At 33.8% G+C, this 19,095-nt stretch overlaps 1 protein-coding gene and 1 non-coding gene across 3 annotated transcripts in view; one reads left to right on the top strand and one right to left on the bottom strand.

The window, feature by feature from the left end:
- Nucleotides 1-1,817: 1,817 nt before the first annotated feature.
- On the top strand, nt 1,818-1,933 carry TRNAL-CAA (transfer RNA leucine (anticodon CAA)). The gene is made up of 2 exons: nt 1,818-1,855; nt 1,889-1,933. It is a non-coding gene; the product is annotated as a tRNA-Leu (tRNA).
- Nucleotides 1,934-2,940: 1,007 nt separating this feature from the next.
- The window catches only part of LOC137919304 (uncharacterized), a 139,195-nt gene continuing 123,040 nt past the window's right edge, over nt 2,941-19,095 (bottom strand). For both annotated transcript variants that reach the window (XM_068762344.1, XM_068762343.1), the window contains 3 exons: nt 7,132-7,225; nt 5,178-5,332; nt 2,941-3,311 (listed from right to left, as the gene is read on the bottom strand). In XM_068762344.1, coding sequence (XP_068618445.1) covers nt 3,020-3,311; nt 5,178-5,332; nt 7,132-7,225 — 541 coding nt within the window. In that variant the 3' untranslated portion in view covers nt 2,941-3,019. The remainder of the gene's footprint in view (nt 3,312-5,177; nt 5,333-7,131; nt 7,226-19,095) is intronic.

Here is a 19,095-nt window from a genome sequence, read left to right as displayed (position 1 = left end):
TATCTGCTTAGATACTCTATGGTTTGTCTGAGAAAAAGAATGTGTTGTTATTATTATTTTTCCACCATTTTTTTCTCTCTTTGCTTTAACGAAAATAAAGGAAAAAAATTGTCTAATAGATTGAGCGGATCTCTAATTTTAGTCTCAGATACAGATTTAGTATTTTTTTTGTTTATAAACGTATTTTACCGTAATTCAAAATGATCACTTTGGCTATATGAACGTGGCGACTTTCTCGCCAACTTACTGAACTATCAAAATTCGAAGCGACCATTCTGGTTTGGGACTTTAACAGCAAGTACACCAGATGGAACGCCAACACTATCAATGTTTGACACCTTCTCAGACCTATTAAACTTGGAGGTCAACAGAACCCACGCATTACTTTAATGCCTGTTACTGTAATGGACATTTGCCAAGCGTACTCGACATAGTGATTGTCATGGACTTATTTCTTCCAAATAATGACATTTCGGTGTTACACGAACTTTATTCTGATAATCGGCTGATGATGATATTGATCACCATCATCATCGATCTTCTACGCCTGAGAACTGCTACCCCAGATATCACAGAGATTAAAACAGGGAGCCCTCGAACTTTGTTACCTTAAAAGGATTAGGTTAGCTCATCGCCCTGACCCCTGGCATCCGCAGAATCTGCATATGCCATTTGGGCAGCAGACCAAGTCAGGTAAATAAAAATTCAAATTTCGAAGCCACTATTTCACGCGTGCTACTTAAAAATAACATATTGGAAATATCGAGGTGTTGGATTTTATTGCGGATCTATATAACCTACGTACAAGGTTATAAAATTCAACAACTATCCTTACGCTAAAGCAGAAGACAATATCCCATAAACTAAAAGTGGTATAAAAAGTAATTAGGCTGACAATAGATTAAAACATGCTATTAATACATGCATGACTTGTAATGTTAAAAGCCTTGATTTTAAATAAAATATAAACTGCAGAGGTATTCAATCTAAAGTTTGCGTTAAAATGTAGTGAATTACCTTCTGCTTGCCTACGAAATCGTTAATTAGGTATAATTTGGGTTTTAAACTACTTTTTTGCAGTATTCGCACAAAAAATACTTGCAAGGTTGATTCGGTCTAATGTCGTAATTTATTTATGTTCATGGCATATGGACTTTTTAGTTTAAGAGAGTTTCGTCGTGGTCATGGTCTGCAAGTACTTCTTCTTATTTCTTGGCAAGAAAAAAATTACCAATCTTGTATATCTTGTAAAAATGCGTGTATAAAAATTATATACAATTTTAATATGATAAGACAATGAAGACTGCACCAGAATTAAAATTATTAATCAAAAGAGAATTATCATTTATCTATCCAAAGTAGTAGATTGTTGGCGGAAGTATATAATTGTGGAAGTTGGGAGGTTTTACTCACACGAAAGTTTTTTTCCTATAATTATAAAAGAAATATATAAAATATTCAATAAAATAATAGTATGAGGCGGCCCGACCCGAAAAAAGCCCGAAGCCCCTTCCAGAGCCTTCGCTACCTGAAAGAGGTCGAATATGCAAATGTCATAAAGAAAACTAACTTAGTAGAAAGAAAATTAATAGTTAAGATTATTTTGATTAGTAATCTTTAATATTGAAAGTGAAGAATAATAATAATTAACAAAGCATTCGAATAAGTTTTCTAATAATTTTGTTTATTATTTACCAATTTGTAAATAAAGTAGATTATCTTTTTGAAGACATGATATTATATATATGTTAAAATAATAAATTTAAATATATTGAACTAATTAGTCTTGTATCATAAATTCAACCACATTCGTACATGTCAGGATGGCCGAGCGGTCTAAGGCGCCAGACTCAAGGCAACTTGCTCGTGAAAAAACGAGTGTAGGGCGTTCTGGTCCTCTCTGAGGGCGTGGGTTCGAATCCCACTTCTGACAAACTTTTTTATATATACTGAGTACATTACATACATTGTTTCATGCTCTTTTATATTCAGTAATTATTGATCATTTATAATTTTTACACAAAACGCAGAAATAGTCACATTACTCCTTCCGGCAAAATAAAAAAAGGACTTCTTTTTATAATTTAGTATATAACAGATGTATAACACATAAGATTTTGTAAGAATAACTCTTTTGATGGTATTATATAAACATATTTTTTGACAACGAAAATAATGTTTTCGAAAGACACAGAAACAAAAATAAAAATGCGGGGAGTACACAACATTATTTATTAAAATATTATTGATGCACTGTATTAAAATATACCGTCTATATTATTTTACAATGAGTTATTTAAATATATGTGATAATAATTTCAGATGTTAGAATGGATCTACGGCTAACCGCATTAAATTTTTAAGTACAACTAAAACGATAAATAAAGAAAAGTAAATTTAATATGGCATTCGCGTCAGTGTAACTTAAAAAGTAAATATTAGAAATATTATTTACAATAATCGTTAAAAGAATGAATATAAAACATTTTTCTACTTTACTCCAAAGGCTCTAACTACTGTTCTTAAATATTCATATTATTTAACGAAAAAAACTATATATATATAATATTTTTTTTGTATTAAAATATCAATTATTAATCGGGCATGTATGCTCCGAATCATTTATAGCGAATAATGTCAAGCTTCTGCTACTCTTTAAAAATCAATATATTTTTGTTGCCATCGCGACTAAGTATTTTTTATTTATTATTATATTTGTGGTCACAGTAACATAATAACAATACATAACATTTTTATATTTTTCATGTCATAACTAGCGCCATCTTTGGACGCTCGATGAATACTATTGTAATAATGTTTGTGTATATAATAGCTTTAAAACACAATAGATGGCGTTTTATTTAATAACATTTTACTACACTATAGAAAGACATTTCACAAATATTTGTAACTTAATAATGCACACAAAACAAGTATTTATATGGTATTTGTGACAACATTACGACTTTAAATGCGACACAGTACACCACTATCCGCTTAGACCTAAGAGCTACTGCTATTAATACCTGCTTAATTTGCTTTCTCTGTCAGAATAGCCTTTAGCGCTTTCCCTGTCGGAATATTTTCCGTTGTATTTATTATATCTGTCGCCGTGGCCATTCTGTCGGTACGGCTTCTCGCTGGCACTATAGTGTATTTCCGAAGGCCCTATAGTCTTCGACCAATGGTGGGTCCAATAGAAGTCGTCCGGATAACGAGGGTATGGATTCTCTCGGCAGAGCACCACGCAGTATATGAGGCTACCCACCAGCGTTATGAAACCGAATATTAGGAATACTATTCCTAGAATCCTGAAAAAATAAATAAACAATAATTAGTACCAATAGTTATTTAGTTTATGTTTTACATTTATGTAAAATTAGTTTGTAGTGAATATCTATAAATGTTTATGCAACTTTCACAGTTAATTTGTTTTTTAGAGTTGACTGCTTCTGATTTCCAAAAGTAATTTAGGGCCCTAGTGGCATTTTGGCCCAGCGGTACAGGACTAAGACTTGCAATCATGTGTCACAGATTCGATTGCCGGTATACAATCTCAAATAATTCGCATTTTGTGGATTAATTATACAGGACAACCAGTGCTTACAAATAGGTTTCTAGAGGATGGGTAGCATCGTGTACTCTGCGTATCATATTACCACACTGCGATCGCTAAACCTCCTGTAAAGCTTTGCGTTATGGTACATCTCCCCTTTGATATCTTTAGAGAAGCCGATACCTTTCAGTGGGCGTCTAAGGGCCGAAACGGCTACATTGTTGTTTTTATAAAAATGTATATAAATCACTTGAGAAATGTAATCAATTATTTCCCGTAATATTATTCTGGAAAGTTTTGAAATCTGGTTAATCATATTTCTTGAAATAAACAAGATAATCGATGGGTCAGTAGGCGTAAAGAGAAGAATAAAAAAAATGATTACCGCCAAAAAAAAGCATAATGGCGGGAATTGTTGAAACCAAACGCGTTCCGTAAATGTCACATTGTCATCCAAATTGCGTGTACCGTTGGTCCGATAGCGAGTTTTTTTTAAAGATTTAAATTGATTTTTAATGTTCGGCTGAGAACAATCGTCCACGCTGCTCTGCGGCGAGCAGAGCCGCGTTTCGTTCTAGTTCAGCCCGCGGTTAACTCCCCGGGTTTTTGTCGCACTGTACCGGCCCAGTTGCGGAGTTTAACTCATTGAAAACAGTTCACAACGCACAAATCTGTTCCCACGCGAAACCGATATATTAGGGTCATACGTGTATGCGTCGTTAATTTTTTTCATTTCTATACAGTTGCCAGCGGATAGTAGGAGTAGGTCATATAGACTAAACTAATTTTTTATTAAGCAATTTTTAATTATGTAATATTAACGGTTTTTAATTTGTCAATTAATTATCTATTTACGTTTTATCTACTTCGAATCATTCATAGACACACTTCTGTGCATCATGTGAATAATGGTATATACAAGAGTCTAACTTGAATTTGAACCAAGAAGCAGATTGAACATTCCAGCAATAGAATCGTTCAACCTAAAATACGATGATCTAAGAAGAGCCCATTACGAATTCAGTCGGGGTTTTTATTTACAGATTTTACAAATAAGTATATGGATTTATTAGAAAAATAATTTAAATTTTTTAAATAATGGTGATGATGATACCATACATTTGATCTTTCTCAACGATTAACTAAATGAAACTTCTATCATATATATGTAATATTCATCACTAAATCAGTTAACAAGAATTGAATTGTTAACAGTCGTTGAACTAAAATCAAGCAGAAGAATGCAATGTTGAAGGGTATATGATTTCTTCAAATTATCGGTAAAATTACCTTGCGATGGAATCGAGTTCCTGCCAAAGTCATTATAAATGCCTTACACTGTTAGCACAATGGTTTATATATATTCCACGGGTCCAAGTGGGCAGGATGTGGAACGCGCTTAGCTTAAAATATCTTTAAAGGTAGCGGTTTAAAACTCAAGGGATCCCTTAACTTCAACGGAACGGGAAGCTGTTGAGCTCTAAGATAGCTTCGGCGGACATTCCATGAATTGACTAGGGATCAAGAAAGGTCCCCAAGATAGGACCTTGGCTTAGACTTGTCGATAACACCTGTAGGGTTCCTACTCAAGGGCGCCCGAAAGAGCTGGTTTACTACTTACCATACGAAGAGTGGCTCGAAGAATTGCAGCACAATGACGAAGCCGAGGGTGACGAGGATGAGGCCTAGGTTGAGAAGCAGCATGAGGCAGCACATGCCCTTCACATTGGGGCAGAAGGGGTTCGGTGCCGCCATCGTGTCCACTTTCACGCCCGCCTGCAACGGTTCCAGGATTACACAATGTTTTTTTATTTTTATGGTAAAGTGGAAGTCGTGAGACCTCAGAGGATGGGGTTCTAATCGGTGGACATCGTAGGAGTAGGAGTTAACAATTATTTTTCCTTTACATCAAGCAATAGATTGCTATTAATGGAGACCAGCTTGACAACATTGAGATAGAAGGAGTAATAATCTTCAGCACTATACTGACGAATAATTTACTGATAAACATAAAACCGAAGCGACGTTTTGGCAATATTTATAATACATTTTTCTAATATTAATACAATCAATAAGTAAGAAAGGGAGATACGCATTTACGGCTGTCGGGCGGTGCATTTTGTTACACGACTACCACTGCATGTGCGGAAGTGGCTAAATATCGGTCCTTTTCTTACTTAGGATAGACTTCCGCAAGGTAACGCCTGATTCAATTAAATACGATCAATGATTCTTATTATTTATAAAGAAAGTTTTTATTGTTGGAGTGAAAAGTAAATTAATAAAAAGATAAAAAAAAATTATATGTAATAGCATTAATGATTATTTATCTCGTTGACACCAGAATTACCATAAAAGTTACTGATTTAACTATTCACTCTATATTAGATACTAATTCGTAGAATTAATTTCGTAGAAGAAACATTTTTGACTTGTATACTATTGTACATACTGAAAAAAGTAGAAAAAAAAAAGCAAATGATAAAACCTGTTGTAGATAATACTAAAGTAAGAAAAATGTAATTCCGTAATATGTCTATCTACGTGTATCTACTTTATGTCGTTCAATGTACATTCCGACAGTGTACTTACGTGTGAATGGACGAGACACTTGTGGTACTGAGGCTTTCGCACAACCCAGCGCCTTATTACTTATTTTTTTTAAAATATACATCATCATAATTATCACGTCAGCTGATATATGCCTACTGCACTATGTCTATATACGACTATGTCGTGAGTCCATCTAGTAGAGAGCTTACCCACGCTGCGTTTACTGGTTCTTGGTCGCCACTCGAGAACCTTTCGGCTCCAGTCGACACAAATACCTATACTCATCTACTATCATTTAAAAGAGAAATATGGGAGTGCGAAGCGGAGCTGAAGGTAAGGATAGAAAGTGCCGCTATCGCCTCCATAGTGGAAAATAAATAATGCCGCCCCAAATTGTTTAAATAATGTTACAAAATTATAAAAAAGTAAGAGATAAAAAAAAATAACAATAATAAAAACAAAAAATAAAATAAAAATTGTGAACTAAATTGTGACAGTAAAAGAATGCGCCGAAGTGAAAACGGCGAAGTGTATAAGGATTGTGAATAAAAGAAAAGAGTATACAAAAAAATGCAAAGAATGAAATAAAATATAGTAAAAGAACTTGTAAAGAATGACAGAAGAGAATTCTAATAAAAAAGGTTCTTAAATTTTTTAAAACAAAGTCCTGTCATAGATGTATGATAGGGGAACAAAATGAAAGAAAAAAAAATCAACTGTGATATATTTTATATCCTGCATAGGTTATCGACGATATAAATAACTGCCCGTGCGAAAAAACACAAAAATGTCAGATTTACAAGTCACGATGTGTCCCAGACCTTTGACTTAACAACTGTATTTGAATAATTAATAACATATGTGATAATAATGCTTTACCGTCAAAAAATCGAGGACTTTCGTAAAAGAACACTATTTTTAATTATTATATCTAGTTGGACGGCTTTATGCAAAAGGTGTTTGCCGTCAGGAAATGAATTTGAGAAAAATTAATTAAGATAAGAAAATATGATTTCACCCACCTTCCTCGAGACCTTGGAGCGATGTGTAGATGCGACTGAGGGCGCCACTGCGCTCCGGTAGGAATAGACGCTTCGCGGCGCCCGCGACTGGCGACTGTGGGTAAAACGAAATATTGTTTGAATTAATTACGGGAATCCCAGTTAATGTTGCAAGAAAGTCAGAAGACAGCGTATTTTTTTCTTTGTTAATATTCGTGCTTTATTTGGGGCAGGAACGTTACAATGCGAGTGTAAATATTTTTTAAAATTTTTATTTTAATACTTGCTCTTGTTCCTAGTTATGGTATGCTGCACCACTTCTATGCAGAACTTCAGAAAGTCTATGCAGGGCGACATTTGTCTCCCAAGAGGGATATGTCACGAAGAATACAGCATATTATTAAAGCATTTCGTCAGCTCTGATACTAGGACCTACTAGACACAAGCTTATTTTTTTTATAATACAACGGATCAGTCGCTCTTCGAGCCATAAACAGGGATTTCGGAATTTTTCAGCGAGTAAAATCAGAAGTGATATAGATACGTAGATGAAAAAAACCGTCGTACCTATGACTAGTAGAGGAAGTCTTACTGCTGAAATGATGAAATATATACATGACAAAAACTACTATTACAATGTGCGTGCAAATGCTGGTCGTCTCCTGAGGTATGTAAGTGACTGGATGGGAGAGGTAGACGGATAGGTAGGTAGACAGCCCATACCTAATATACCTCAGCATTTCCGTGCACACTATTTATTAAAATTTTTCTACAACCTGTTTGTCTATCTATTTTTAGTTGTAATTAAATGTTATCACAAAGTGATTAGACAATTAACGCTTTTCACTGCGTAGTATTTGAAACGACGGTATTCATATTGAAATTACAAACGTATCTTTTGCGCAGCTATGCTCTTACAGTATTACTAGTTAAAAAAATCACACGGCTATTTTTGTACAACAGAGCCCAGCTGTGAGATTTAACGAAGTAAACGTTTAGTTCGGTATTTAAACGTAAGATCAAAAGGTCCCAATCAAACGGTGCGTGCTGTACCGACGTTACTGACTCAGTCATGATTCGGTCGCGTCGTTTCCGATCGAGTCAAAACACGTCAAGTCACGACGGGACAAAATTACATAACACGACGTAATTTTATTCCGTGACCGTGGTCAGGGTAAGTGTCAGGTTTTTGTCTTTATCCATTTTCAAGTTATTTATACATAATAATGCCGTGAACAAAAAGTAAGATGAATTTGTTTATAAAATGTAAAATATTTATTTATTCTTCTAAATCAACTTCATCTTCTTTATAACCAATAAAAGGCACTTTTGCCAACGCTTTCTTTAGCTTTCGAAACAGTTGACAAAGTCTTTTTGGGCCTTCAAGATCTAAATTGTCAAAACTGCGGCATTGGTCTTTTGAGTTCGTTGATTATCCAGAAGTCGCACGGAGCGAAATCAGGCGAATACAGTGGTTGCGGAACGATACGAGTCGAGTTTTTAAGATCCATTTCAGTATGATATCGATCAATCGAGACTTGGTTTGGGCGGAGCTCAATGATATTCCAACACTATCACCGAGGTTTATAACTGTCAATCGATGTTTCAAGCAACAAATCTTTGATTTTTTGGACATGGCCCTGGTCAGTTTTAAATCACAATTTGTCCTTATTTTCTGATGACAGTGTATGTATTTTTATTTTACAGTATTTTATTGCTTCAATAGACTTGTAGAAGAAGTAAATAAACGAAAGTAGAAGAGGAGCGATCATAACAACGGTAAACTTATCGATGGTTGGTAGTAGGTTTATTTTCTGTTGAAATGCGAAGAACCTATAACTTTTTTCCATCTTGTCCGGTCAGATAGTAATTTATAAATATATTATGAATGTACAACATTACGAATACATAAATAATAGATTTCCGGACCGTCGTTGCACCGTCATTTATGGTACATTATTATTTGGTACCAATCTAATATTTTACATGGAAGTGCTGTTAATGGCAAATTTTAAAAATCTTGTTGACAGCGCACTGCACTAATTCTTCTATCTACAAATACTTCAAAACAAGGACCTGAGAAGCTTAGAAAATGTGAAGAGGTTTATGGTTGCCGGAAATGTAGAAGGTAAAAGAGATAGAGGGCAACCATCAATTGATCGATCTACGGAGTGATTTTGTTACGAAAACTTTCAAATACCATGGCTCCATAAAATACTCTGAAAACAGAAATTTTTGAAGAAATCCTCAGTCATCAGGAAATGACCAAGAAGTAGTTACAACAACTAACGGTGATGTTTTTGTATCTATAAATACAAAAACCCACAGACAATAGGCTTTTTAAACACATCTTTAGATTAGTGGTCTATTCGATGCTTTATTTATCTCTATGGGACGAGGGTCCTTTGTAACAGTGATTTTGTTCGTTAATGAAATGAAAACACTAACGACGCACGTATCCCCGAGTCATGGGAGGACGGGACGTCACTTAAATAACTTGTCGAGATTCGGTGAACGGGATTGTAATTTTAACCCTTTGTAAGAGGGCCCAAGTTGTCCCTTACTACGTGACGAGATTTCTTCGAGTGATAACGCTTCTAGTTAGTTTATGTTAATAATTAAAACAACTAGATTAAATCGTATTTTAACATAACTGCGAAGAGTGGTAGCCCAGCGGTTAGTATTGAGACTTGCGATCTTTCCGGGGTACAATCTTATATAATTTCGACTTTGTGCATTAATTATGCAGCATTGCCACTGCCAAGCATGGCAATTATGATATATCTCCCCTTAGATACCTTTGGGGGAGGCCTAAACCTTGTAGGGCTTTCAAGGGCCGAAACGAAAAGATTATTTACTTTCATTGTCATCGTTCGTGTTTATTTATTGCGCCTAAAAGTTTTTTATATAAACGGATTTAATACCTTTTAATTGTTATTAAAAGCGAAATACTCTAAGAGTTAAAGCGTGTTTATTGCTTATAAAATTACCAACAATACTACCTTAAAAAATTAATATAAACTATTCGTGATAAAATTTGATTATTCTTGTAAGTACATACAAAAGGCTTTTTAAAAAGCTTTAGTTTTGATCATACATATAAGCGAATAATCGTTTTCATGACAGTTCACAAGAAGATTTTTATTCTTTCAAATAGGCTTTGATAAGACTAGAAGAAAGACGCAAGAAAAAAGCAAGAAACTCGATAATTAAGTTACATAGAATTCAAGACAGGAACCTTACCAATAAATAAGTATATTTAACTTAAGCTAATAGTAATACTTTTGTAATGAGGAGCTAAAGAAATCGTTTTTTATTAAACTTTTTTAGTGAAAATTTTAGTGAGTTATCAAAAAAATGAGAATGGCAATCATGGTAGTCCACCCCGTAACAACTGCCGAAGACGTATGTTATACCTTTGAACGGGGTCTTAAAGGATTTTCTTCATAATTCGACAAGAATTTTGAACCCTTTTCCACCATAAGTATACTAATAAGAGGATTATGTTAATCATGATTTGTTCGTTAAATTTTTATTTCCAATGTCGAATTTTTATGAATACAGAATGAATACAGAAGCTTTCTCTACTAGTAAGGTTCTCTATATCTAAATTAATAGAATGAGGTAATTGTACATTTATCTATATTTTAACTTTCTTAATCATTTATAAATTCATTAATTTGCATTCTTAATTAGTAAGGTCGGGTGATAAAATTGTTTATGTGGGAATTTAGTTGAATGACGGACGGTACAGTTAGAGTAATATCGTTAAACCGAAGGCCGGCTCTTGTTGCGACAATCGACACATTTCGAATGATTAGCGCGTCAATAGAAATTGATCGAGCAGATGTTCTGTTCTTTGGGACACCTGAAACTGAAATCTAAGCTCATGTTAAGTGATCCAGGGTTCCTGAAGAGCTTCTTCAATCATATTTATTAAAAGAGTTTAAGTAAAGTATATTACTTCGATCATCTGTCTGTTGAACGAATGTTGTTGTTACGAATGCCTTCAAACATCATTGCTCCATTAAATATTTTGAAAACAGAAAAGCCGGAAGAAACCTTCAGTCATGAGGAAACGATCAAGTAGTAATTACAACAACTAACAGTGATGTTTTTTTATCGATAAATAGAAAAAACCAAAGACTATTTTTGCTTTTCAAACACATCTTTAGATTAGTGGTTAAGAATTTCCGAAGAGCTCCTATAATCATATTTATTAAAAATAGTTTAAGTGAAAAAAATGTTACATCAGTCATCTGTCTGTTGAACGAATTTATATCGGTCTAATGTTATTCGATATTATAATCGGATACGAAATGTATGTATAACGCAGCTAGTTGAAAGAGTCAAACGAATCTTCAGCGGTGAGGGAAACGACAAGGGTTCATAATATATGGATAGGAATATGAAAAGATTTACTATTGTTATCAATAATTTAAAGGAATTTCCTTCTCAACACTATTGCCACATTAGCATGCACAAATATATCTATAATATATCTTTAGAAGCTATATATTAGTCGTTCCGCATACTCCTTAAGTTTTGTATAATGTAATCTAGAAATTTATTGAGCCAGCATTCCGGACGGGTTCGGATATAACGCGGGTCAACCGGTACTTGAACACTGCACTATTGTCCCGGACCGGGATGCACCGCGCTATGCAAACTGCCGACACTATCGATTCAACGCAAATAACTTTTTTAGGGTGACCATAATTTTTAGCGGACATTCATTTTTATAACTACATGTAATCATTTATTTACTTTAAATAGATATTGATATTGAGAGCCCAATTTAAACGTAATTAGTGACAAATTAAACACCATTATAATGACATTCCTTGTCGTATATAAAGAGTCCTAAACGCTCATGAACTAGGAGTGACAAGTTAAGTTGGATTTAGAATATTACTGTATTAAACCTTAAAATTGTTTACATATTTGTAGGAATTTCTACTTAATTTTTGAATTATTATATAGCTTATACAGATTTTTAATCACTCAAAAAAAATATTTTTTTCTGAGAGGTGATAGGCATAGGCAAATAAGCATGACCTTGCCACCTTCGGTTTCTTCAGAACTCTTAACTTAATACCAGGTTAACATCGAGAAATGTTAGCCGCGCGGTGGAGGACTAAGACTTGCAAACATAGGTCACAGGTTAGATTCTCGGGATACAGTCTCATGTAATTCATATTTTGTGCATTAATTATATAAACAAGTTTCCAAAAGATAGGTAGAACTATAATACCATATTGCGATTGCCAGTCTGCTTGCCATGCATGGTGATTATGGCATATTCTCCTATAGATATCTCTAGGGGAGGCCTAAGCCTTGCAGTGGGCGTCTATGGGCTGTAACAACGTCGGCAAATATCAAGAGAGGACTGTCAAAATTCTTGACCAAATATCTCAAAATTTCTACCGTAATGGCATCTATGTGGGTAGTAATAAAGTGGCAAAAAGTAATCGAACAATATTGCACCTATGTATAGATAAAAATAAATAATTGTTTCGATTTTTTATGCGAATGAATTTTCCCTCGATCTATTTATATTATAAGAAAATTTAATAAATAAATACAGCAAATAATAAATACAATTGATACAGGTATTGTATTATAGGTACAGGATTTATTATACAACACGATTATTAGTATTATTACAAGATTATTAGTATTTTTAATCGATGTATCGGTAATATAGCATCACTATTAATCTGTCAAAGCGAAGTGATAATAATTGCGGCGATGCGAGAAAAAACCCGCGAACAGATCGCTGTCGTCCGACGTCTCTATAACTCATGATGCAATTAAACCACGCTATATTATTATAACAACATTTGCGAGTAAAAACCTTAATAAATGTGAAAAGTAGTTTGCTAGCGACAGCGTCTCTTTTCGCTTTTTAATAAAGTGTGCTTGATGTAGGCAAAGGACATTTTTTGTTTCGGTCATATACGATTAGTTAGACGTTTTCGTTTTTTTAATATACTTTTTAATTGTGTTATATCAGAAAAATGGCGAAAACCAATGAGGTAAAGGACCGATGGAAGTTTCGATTCATCATCAGCCGTGTGATGTCCATTTGGGTTCCTCCCCTATAGATTGCATCCAGGCAACAGCAACAGCTTGCAACAGCTTGCATCCAGGGTCTTCTGACGACCTTGTAAAGCAAATTTGTTAAAACTTTGCACTTTGTCTTTCATATTTGTTTTCAGTAAATAAAAAAGGCTTTTGGTAGATATAGTCGATATAGGTCTACGTGGACCCAAAGATCGATACAAATATTTTTTAAAGAACCGCATATGGCTCGCGAGTCGCAGGTTTGCCACCTTTGGCATAGAGCTTAGGATATGGTATGAATAATTTAGTTTTTAAACTAGCAAAGGTATAGGAAATATTCACGTGACGATCACAGATATCTTAGAAGCAATGGATTTCGTATACCTACTTTCTACCCGACACAGGAATGAACCGTGACTATATCGTGCATTAGTTATAATTTGTGTTCCCAGATTCGATGCTCGAGTTTTTGTGAGCCGTCGCCACATAACGCTCCTTTGTAGACGCCGACTGATGTTAATCGACATTACTTTTGTAATCCCCGGACGAGAAATTACCGAAGCAACGACAACGCGGGGCTGTGACGGACCACCGGACAATTTTTACTAATGGATTTGCTTTGAGGTCACAGTTTACAGGTTTTTAGGTGGACGAGTCTTTTGATTACTTAAAAGCTTTTTTACAGTAACTAAACTTCGGGAATCAGGATGTAAGTTCTCTTGGAATGCTTGGACCGTCACTCCATGAAGTTATCAAACTCAAAGGCCGTCAGGAAAGGATACACCGTATATAAAAATGTGATGTAATGTATATCTACATTTAGGTATTAAAACCTTATATATCATAATAGTGATAAATATATAAAAAAATGGTGATGTACATAATATTAGCACTAGATATAGATAAGCTTATTATACAATTCTCAGCTGTACACGCTTCTACAATAAACTCCTTTGTCATTTATTATTTTAAACGTTTATAAAAAAAAACAAACAAAATCAAACACATTCAATTACAGTGCAGAGGATTATTAGGAGATAATACAACTGGAAAATGTGTTACTATAACAATCTTTAAAAACTGTATTAAGATAACATTTGAGAAAGTGATCAAAAACGCAAAAAGTTTATGGTGGATTCTTCGCAGGTCACGAGGCTTTTGTTTTCAGGTGACTTTTAAAAAGCTCAAAAATAAACTTATTTTAATGTTTTCGATTTAGATCTGTTATTTCTTTTTTTTATAAGGAATGAAGTTGGTACGTTTATCGAATACTTTTTGATAAATCGATAACATTTTTACTATAATGTTTAGAAGAGCAGGGCACCTGATGTCATGTAAAATGTTTACCTCTAAATAAGCGGTGATGTCTATTCACGTCTTTCTACAGCCTTTTTTTACAGCCATATCAATTACATAAAAAAAGAACTTGCCTTATGAAATAGAACGAATGGATTGGGCGTATAAATCATTGTATGGTAAATACTGTTATGAGCCGTTTTGAGAAGACGTGTCGGCATACCTTGCACCTACGAGGATGACTTTCGAGAGTGTGAACTCAATTCACACAGAGCTACGAAATGTTATCCAATAGAGAAGGTAATTTTATTACAGTAAGAAGAGAGTAGATATAAGGATCCTTATTCACCTAAATATGAAGTGTTGGCTTGTTATGGAAAGTAGTTTTGGTTCGAGAAAGTTCCTGAAATTAAATGAGTGAATGAAATGAGAAATTACACCTGATTGTGTGGTCTCTAGCCGTGAGCCTTATTGGCAAACTTACAGTCGCTTAATGAGACATTGCAAGGGCTATACTCGGGGGTTTTTCTACGAGATTGAATCAAGAATTCGGATATCCGTTTATAAATGAAAGTTACCGTCTTAACCACAGATTGGCAAGTTGACATGGCAGTGGAGGCTTTGAATTTTTGAGTGGGGGTCACGAACCGACAAGCGCAGCAAAGGATGTTTACTGCCAAGGTGGTCACACAAACCAGTGAATCAACCAGTGAACCAGTCCTATTGGAAATCTTTCAAGAAGAGATTCCGAAAGTAATTCCTTTAGTTAATTTATCTGTTAGTAAGTTATTGAATCTGCGTCCATAATTTATAATCTAAAATAAATTTAGTTAAACACGCAATGTCCAGATAGAGATTGAATAAAGAAGTGAGTTTTGTACGCAGAGTGCAGAAATAATAAGAAAGAATTTCAATTTAATTCAATTCAAAATGTCTCTATTCGTGGTAAGCGTATAAGTAGTAAGCTACCATCAGCTCGGAACGCCTATCTGTTAAGAATAGAAGGCATGAAATTCAACAGTGGCTCTTTTAAATGAAATTTAACAAGTCACGTGTACCTTATACATTTACGTCATTTTGTATTTACATCCTTGCGTCTACATTCTTAACGATTGATTTTATTTTTTATTTACTTTGTACGCCCATCATAGTTAAAACAGAGACTTCGATTTCTTTAATTATTTATGATTTTGGTTTTCAAAACTTTTGCTCCTTTTCCATTCTTCACGTTTTATCCCAAACTTTTATTTATGGACCTTCCTTACATCATCTCTCATCTTTCACCATTACTCCTATACTATTATATTTTATTTCTTTTTAGTATATCACTTATTACTCTTTTCCAGTAATGAAAGATTATGTGGCAGTCATCGCCATCTCCCATCAGGGAGAAAGAAACATTATAAACTTTTTACAAATAACCGTCGTTTCAACAATCCACGATAAAATTGACTTTCTTCGGGAAATATCTGTATTTATCATACTATATGTTAGTTTGGCAAAGACGGAGGAAGAACAGCTCCGTGTATGGGTTACGGTAATCATATATTAATAATTCATTTCTTATTGTAATAAACACAATAAGCAAGAAATTTATTTAATTTGACTTTACTTAAAAGATAGTGTATAAAGGATTAAGTGATTCAGAATTACATAATCGTGTAGAGTAACACCATTTTAGTTAAGAACAGAACAAATGGACTTTAGAAAATACACTAAAATATGAGAGCTTATGTCTATATGGCAGGGAACGTGTTAGGAGAAACTTTTCTTCTAAGTATTGCAGTGGCAGGACATCCACAGTTGGACATAGGCGTCTCCCAGAATTGGAAGCGGCGTGCATCTATCATATTCAAACGAATTTATCAAGTCCTATGTTCATGATGATGACATAATTTTAATGTTATACCAGAATTAATCAATGTTAAATATGTTAGAGAATTATCGGTCAAGTTTCATAGCTTCACGAGATGAAGCTAATCGTGTCGAGTCATGCTTTTGGCACTGGCTATCTGTAATTTTCCATTGATTTCGAACATTTAAAGCGACGCAGTCGTTCTTTATGCTTCGCTTTGTACGATTTATGTTCCACTTGCGCATGACGAGCGTTCTCGTGTTTACGGAACGTCGAAATGTTTATCCCCGTTTTGATTTATTGTTTGTCGATGTGCTTTGTTTAACGTGTCTCTGGAAAAACTTTTTAAATACCTGTAACTCTATTAAAATAGTTTTTTTTTTTTTAAATAAATAGATTAAAATAGTAGTAATAGGTGTAAAAACTTTCAGAGTCAATCATTAGTCAGCAAAAAGCTTCACAGCTTTTATATTTATTTATAATCATTCTGTTTAAAGTGATCACTCCGAAATATGTTACCAAATATACATTTTTTTCTTTTGGACTGCGTAATATAAGTCAGTAATTAATTTTAGCATGCTGAAATCCGAATTTTGGAAACGCTTTTTCTTACTACATTTATTTTTCGATAGGATGTATCATACATTAATTGACTAAAAATTGGTTATTCGTAAACAACCAACCTGTTTATTGAATTTAATAAATTAAAAACATTAAATGAAAATTTTCGTTACTGTAATTAGTTAAATATTAAATAATTTATGCCGAAATGTAGTTCTGTGGAGAAATTTGTTTAATCCTGGTTTCCATTACATTAAAAAATCTAAGTATTTATGTATATTTGTAAGTATGTGTATGTATATATACAAGTAGCCCCATAATTAGCCGATAAGCCGTAAGTAGATGATAAGCCAAGTAGTGTCTAATCACAGAAAATTAATTAAAAAATCTCTGCCGCGTGTTTTTAAATTTAATGCCATATATTATTAAATGAAATTTAAGCAACCTGTAATGTAACTTTAATTTTTACAACTGCGTTTTTTTTTCACTTTTATGCTACCAGGAGTAAAAATTTTGTGAAAAATTTATAATGCTTGTGTTTTTTTTTAACCTTTATTGGCGAAGAAATTGACTTCTATCTCAACTGATATTATCTATGACAAGATCTAGGCTTGCCTAGAAGAAACCTATTCACTTTAATCTTAAAGATTCCTACTTTATAGCTGGCTGGAAATAATGACACGGGTAGGTTGTTCTACTTCTTGGCTGATCGCACTATAAAATAATTAGCAAAACGCTAATTATCTGGTGCAATTGCGCTGTACTATCTCTAAAGTTTGACAGGTTTTGAAAGTTTGACCTGTATTTCAAAACTGTATCCGAAATGATTACTACATATAATTTTAAGCAACCGTATTTGAAAATATACTATGCAATGTTAACATCAAAAATCCATTTATGTTAAAATAAAATAAGACATATTGACAATGTATGTCATTGGTCAACGGTTGGACGACTGCGGAGATATCATCATATTGTCATTACATCACCGTGGATGTCGTCATCGACAATTTCGGTAACATATAGCCGGTTCAATTCCGGCTTAGATGTACCGGTTTGAAATAAACAAGAGACATTTTTCAAGCATATTTTTTGCTTTATTTAGGACGACCAGAAATATGTGCAAACACTTAAAAGGAGTGAATTTATAGCCCATTTGTCAGCAAAAAAGTTTACCTTTGCCCTTATTTCTAATCATTATATAAAACAACTACTCTGATATATGTTACATTAATTTTTTTATCCGTCGCGATGTCAAAAATTTATTTTATAATGAAATCCTTTTTGGTAATAGAAGTCTAATTTTGTTCCGTTTGTTCATTTACTATTTGTAAAACATACAAGATTAAAATGTATAATGGAACATAGATATGAGAAAGCCATTTCGAAGTAGCTACAAATAGAAATAATGCAAATATAAGATGTCGGTATTACAGAGATACAATTTTTCTATGTGCATATGTTAAAAAAGTTAGTAATGTAAATTGTATGTATAGAAAATGTGAAAAAAATGTGCAATGTAAAAAAAAGACGAAATTACTTAAATAGATAAAGCCGAAATAACAATAGTTAAAATAAAAATAAATCTAGTTTAGAGTTGAAAGAAGTATTATATATAATCCATGAAACTTATGTATTACGTATTAATATAATTTGTATTATTTTATAGATGAAGATAATTTCGTTATCCGTTTCATCATAACACGCGAACGGAACATTCTAAACAAAGTTGTACGTGATGGCAATAAATGAAGGGAAATGGTAGCATAAATAATTCTCTGTGAAATTCGACCATCATTCGACAGGAAGTTCCAGATGTGTTATTGTAAGCGAATATATTGAACGTTTGAATTGGAATTCTATCGCCATGTGTGCGTTGTTATTTTTGTTATAAGATTAATAAGCGAACATCAAATTCTTCAGGCGCTATATTTGACGAGGCTGTCTAGGTTGGACCAGGTTGTTTAGAAAGTGCGCTGGTATAACCGCCGCAAAAGTGATGTTACAGGAGGAGGCTTTGGAGAAAGTGAGAGAAAGAACATTAGAGCTCCTAATTCGCAGCCAAAGACCTGGATCTTGGGGCTTATACCGCGCCCTTCTCCAACCTCCATAAGCCTTGGCAACGAATTCTGGGTGATCCGCCGCAAGTATGCCCTGGTACTAAGATGGACGCAAACTAAAGTTCGTGTATTTATGGTGGGTGGGGG

The sequence above is a fragment of the Battus philenor genome, unplaced genomic scaffold (genome assembly GCF_028537555.1).
Source record: "Battus philenor isolate CCGP_79_NKW_IND1 unplaced genomic scaffold, ilBatPhil1.0.hap1 SCAF_16, whole genome shotgun sequence".
Taxonomy (NCBI): domain Eukaryota; kingdom Metazoa; phylum Arthropoda; class Insecta; order Lepidoptera; family Papilionidae; genus Battus; species Battus philenor.
The sequence above is the reverse complement of the archived record's forward strand: the minus strand, read 5'-3'. Positions and strand labels throughout refer to the sequence as shown.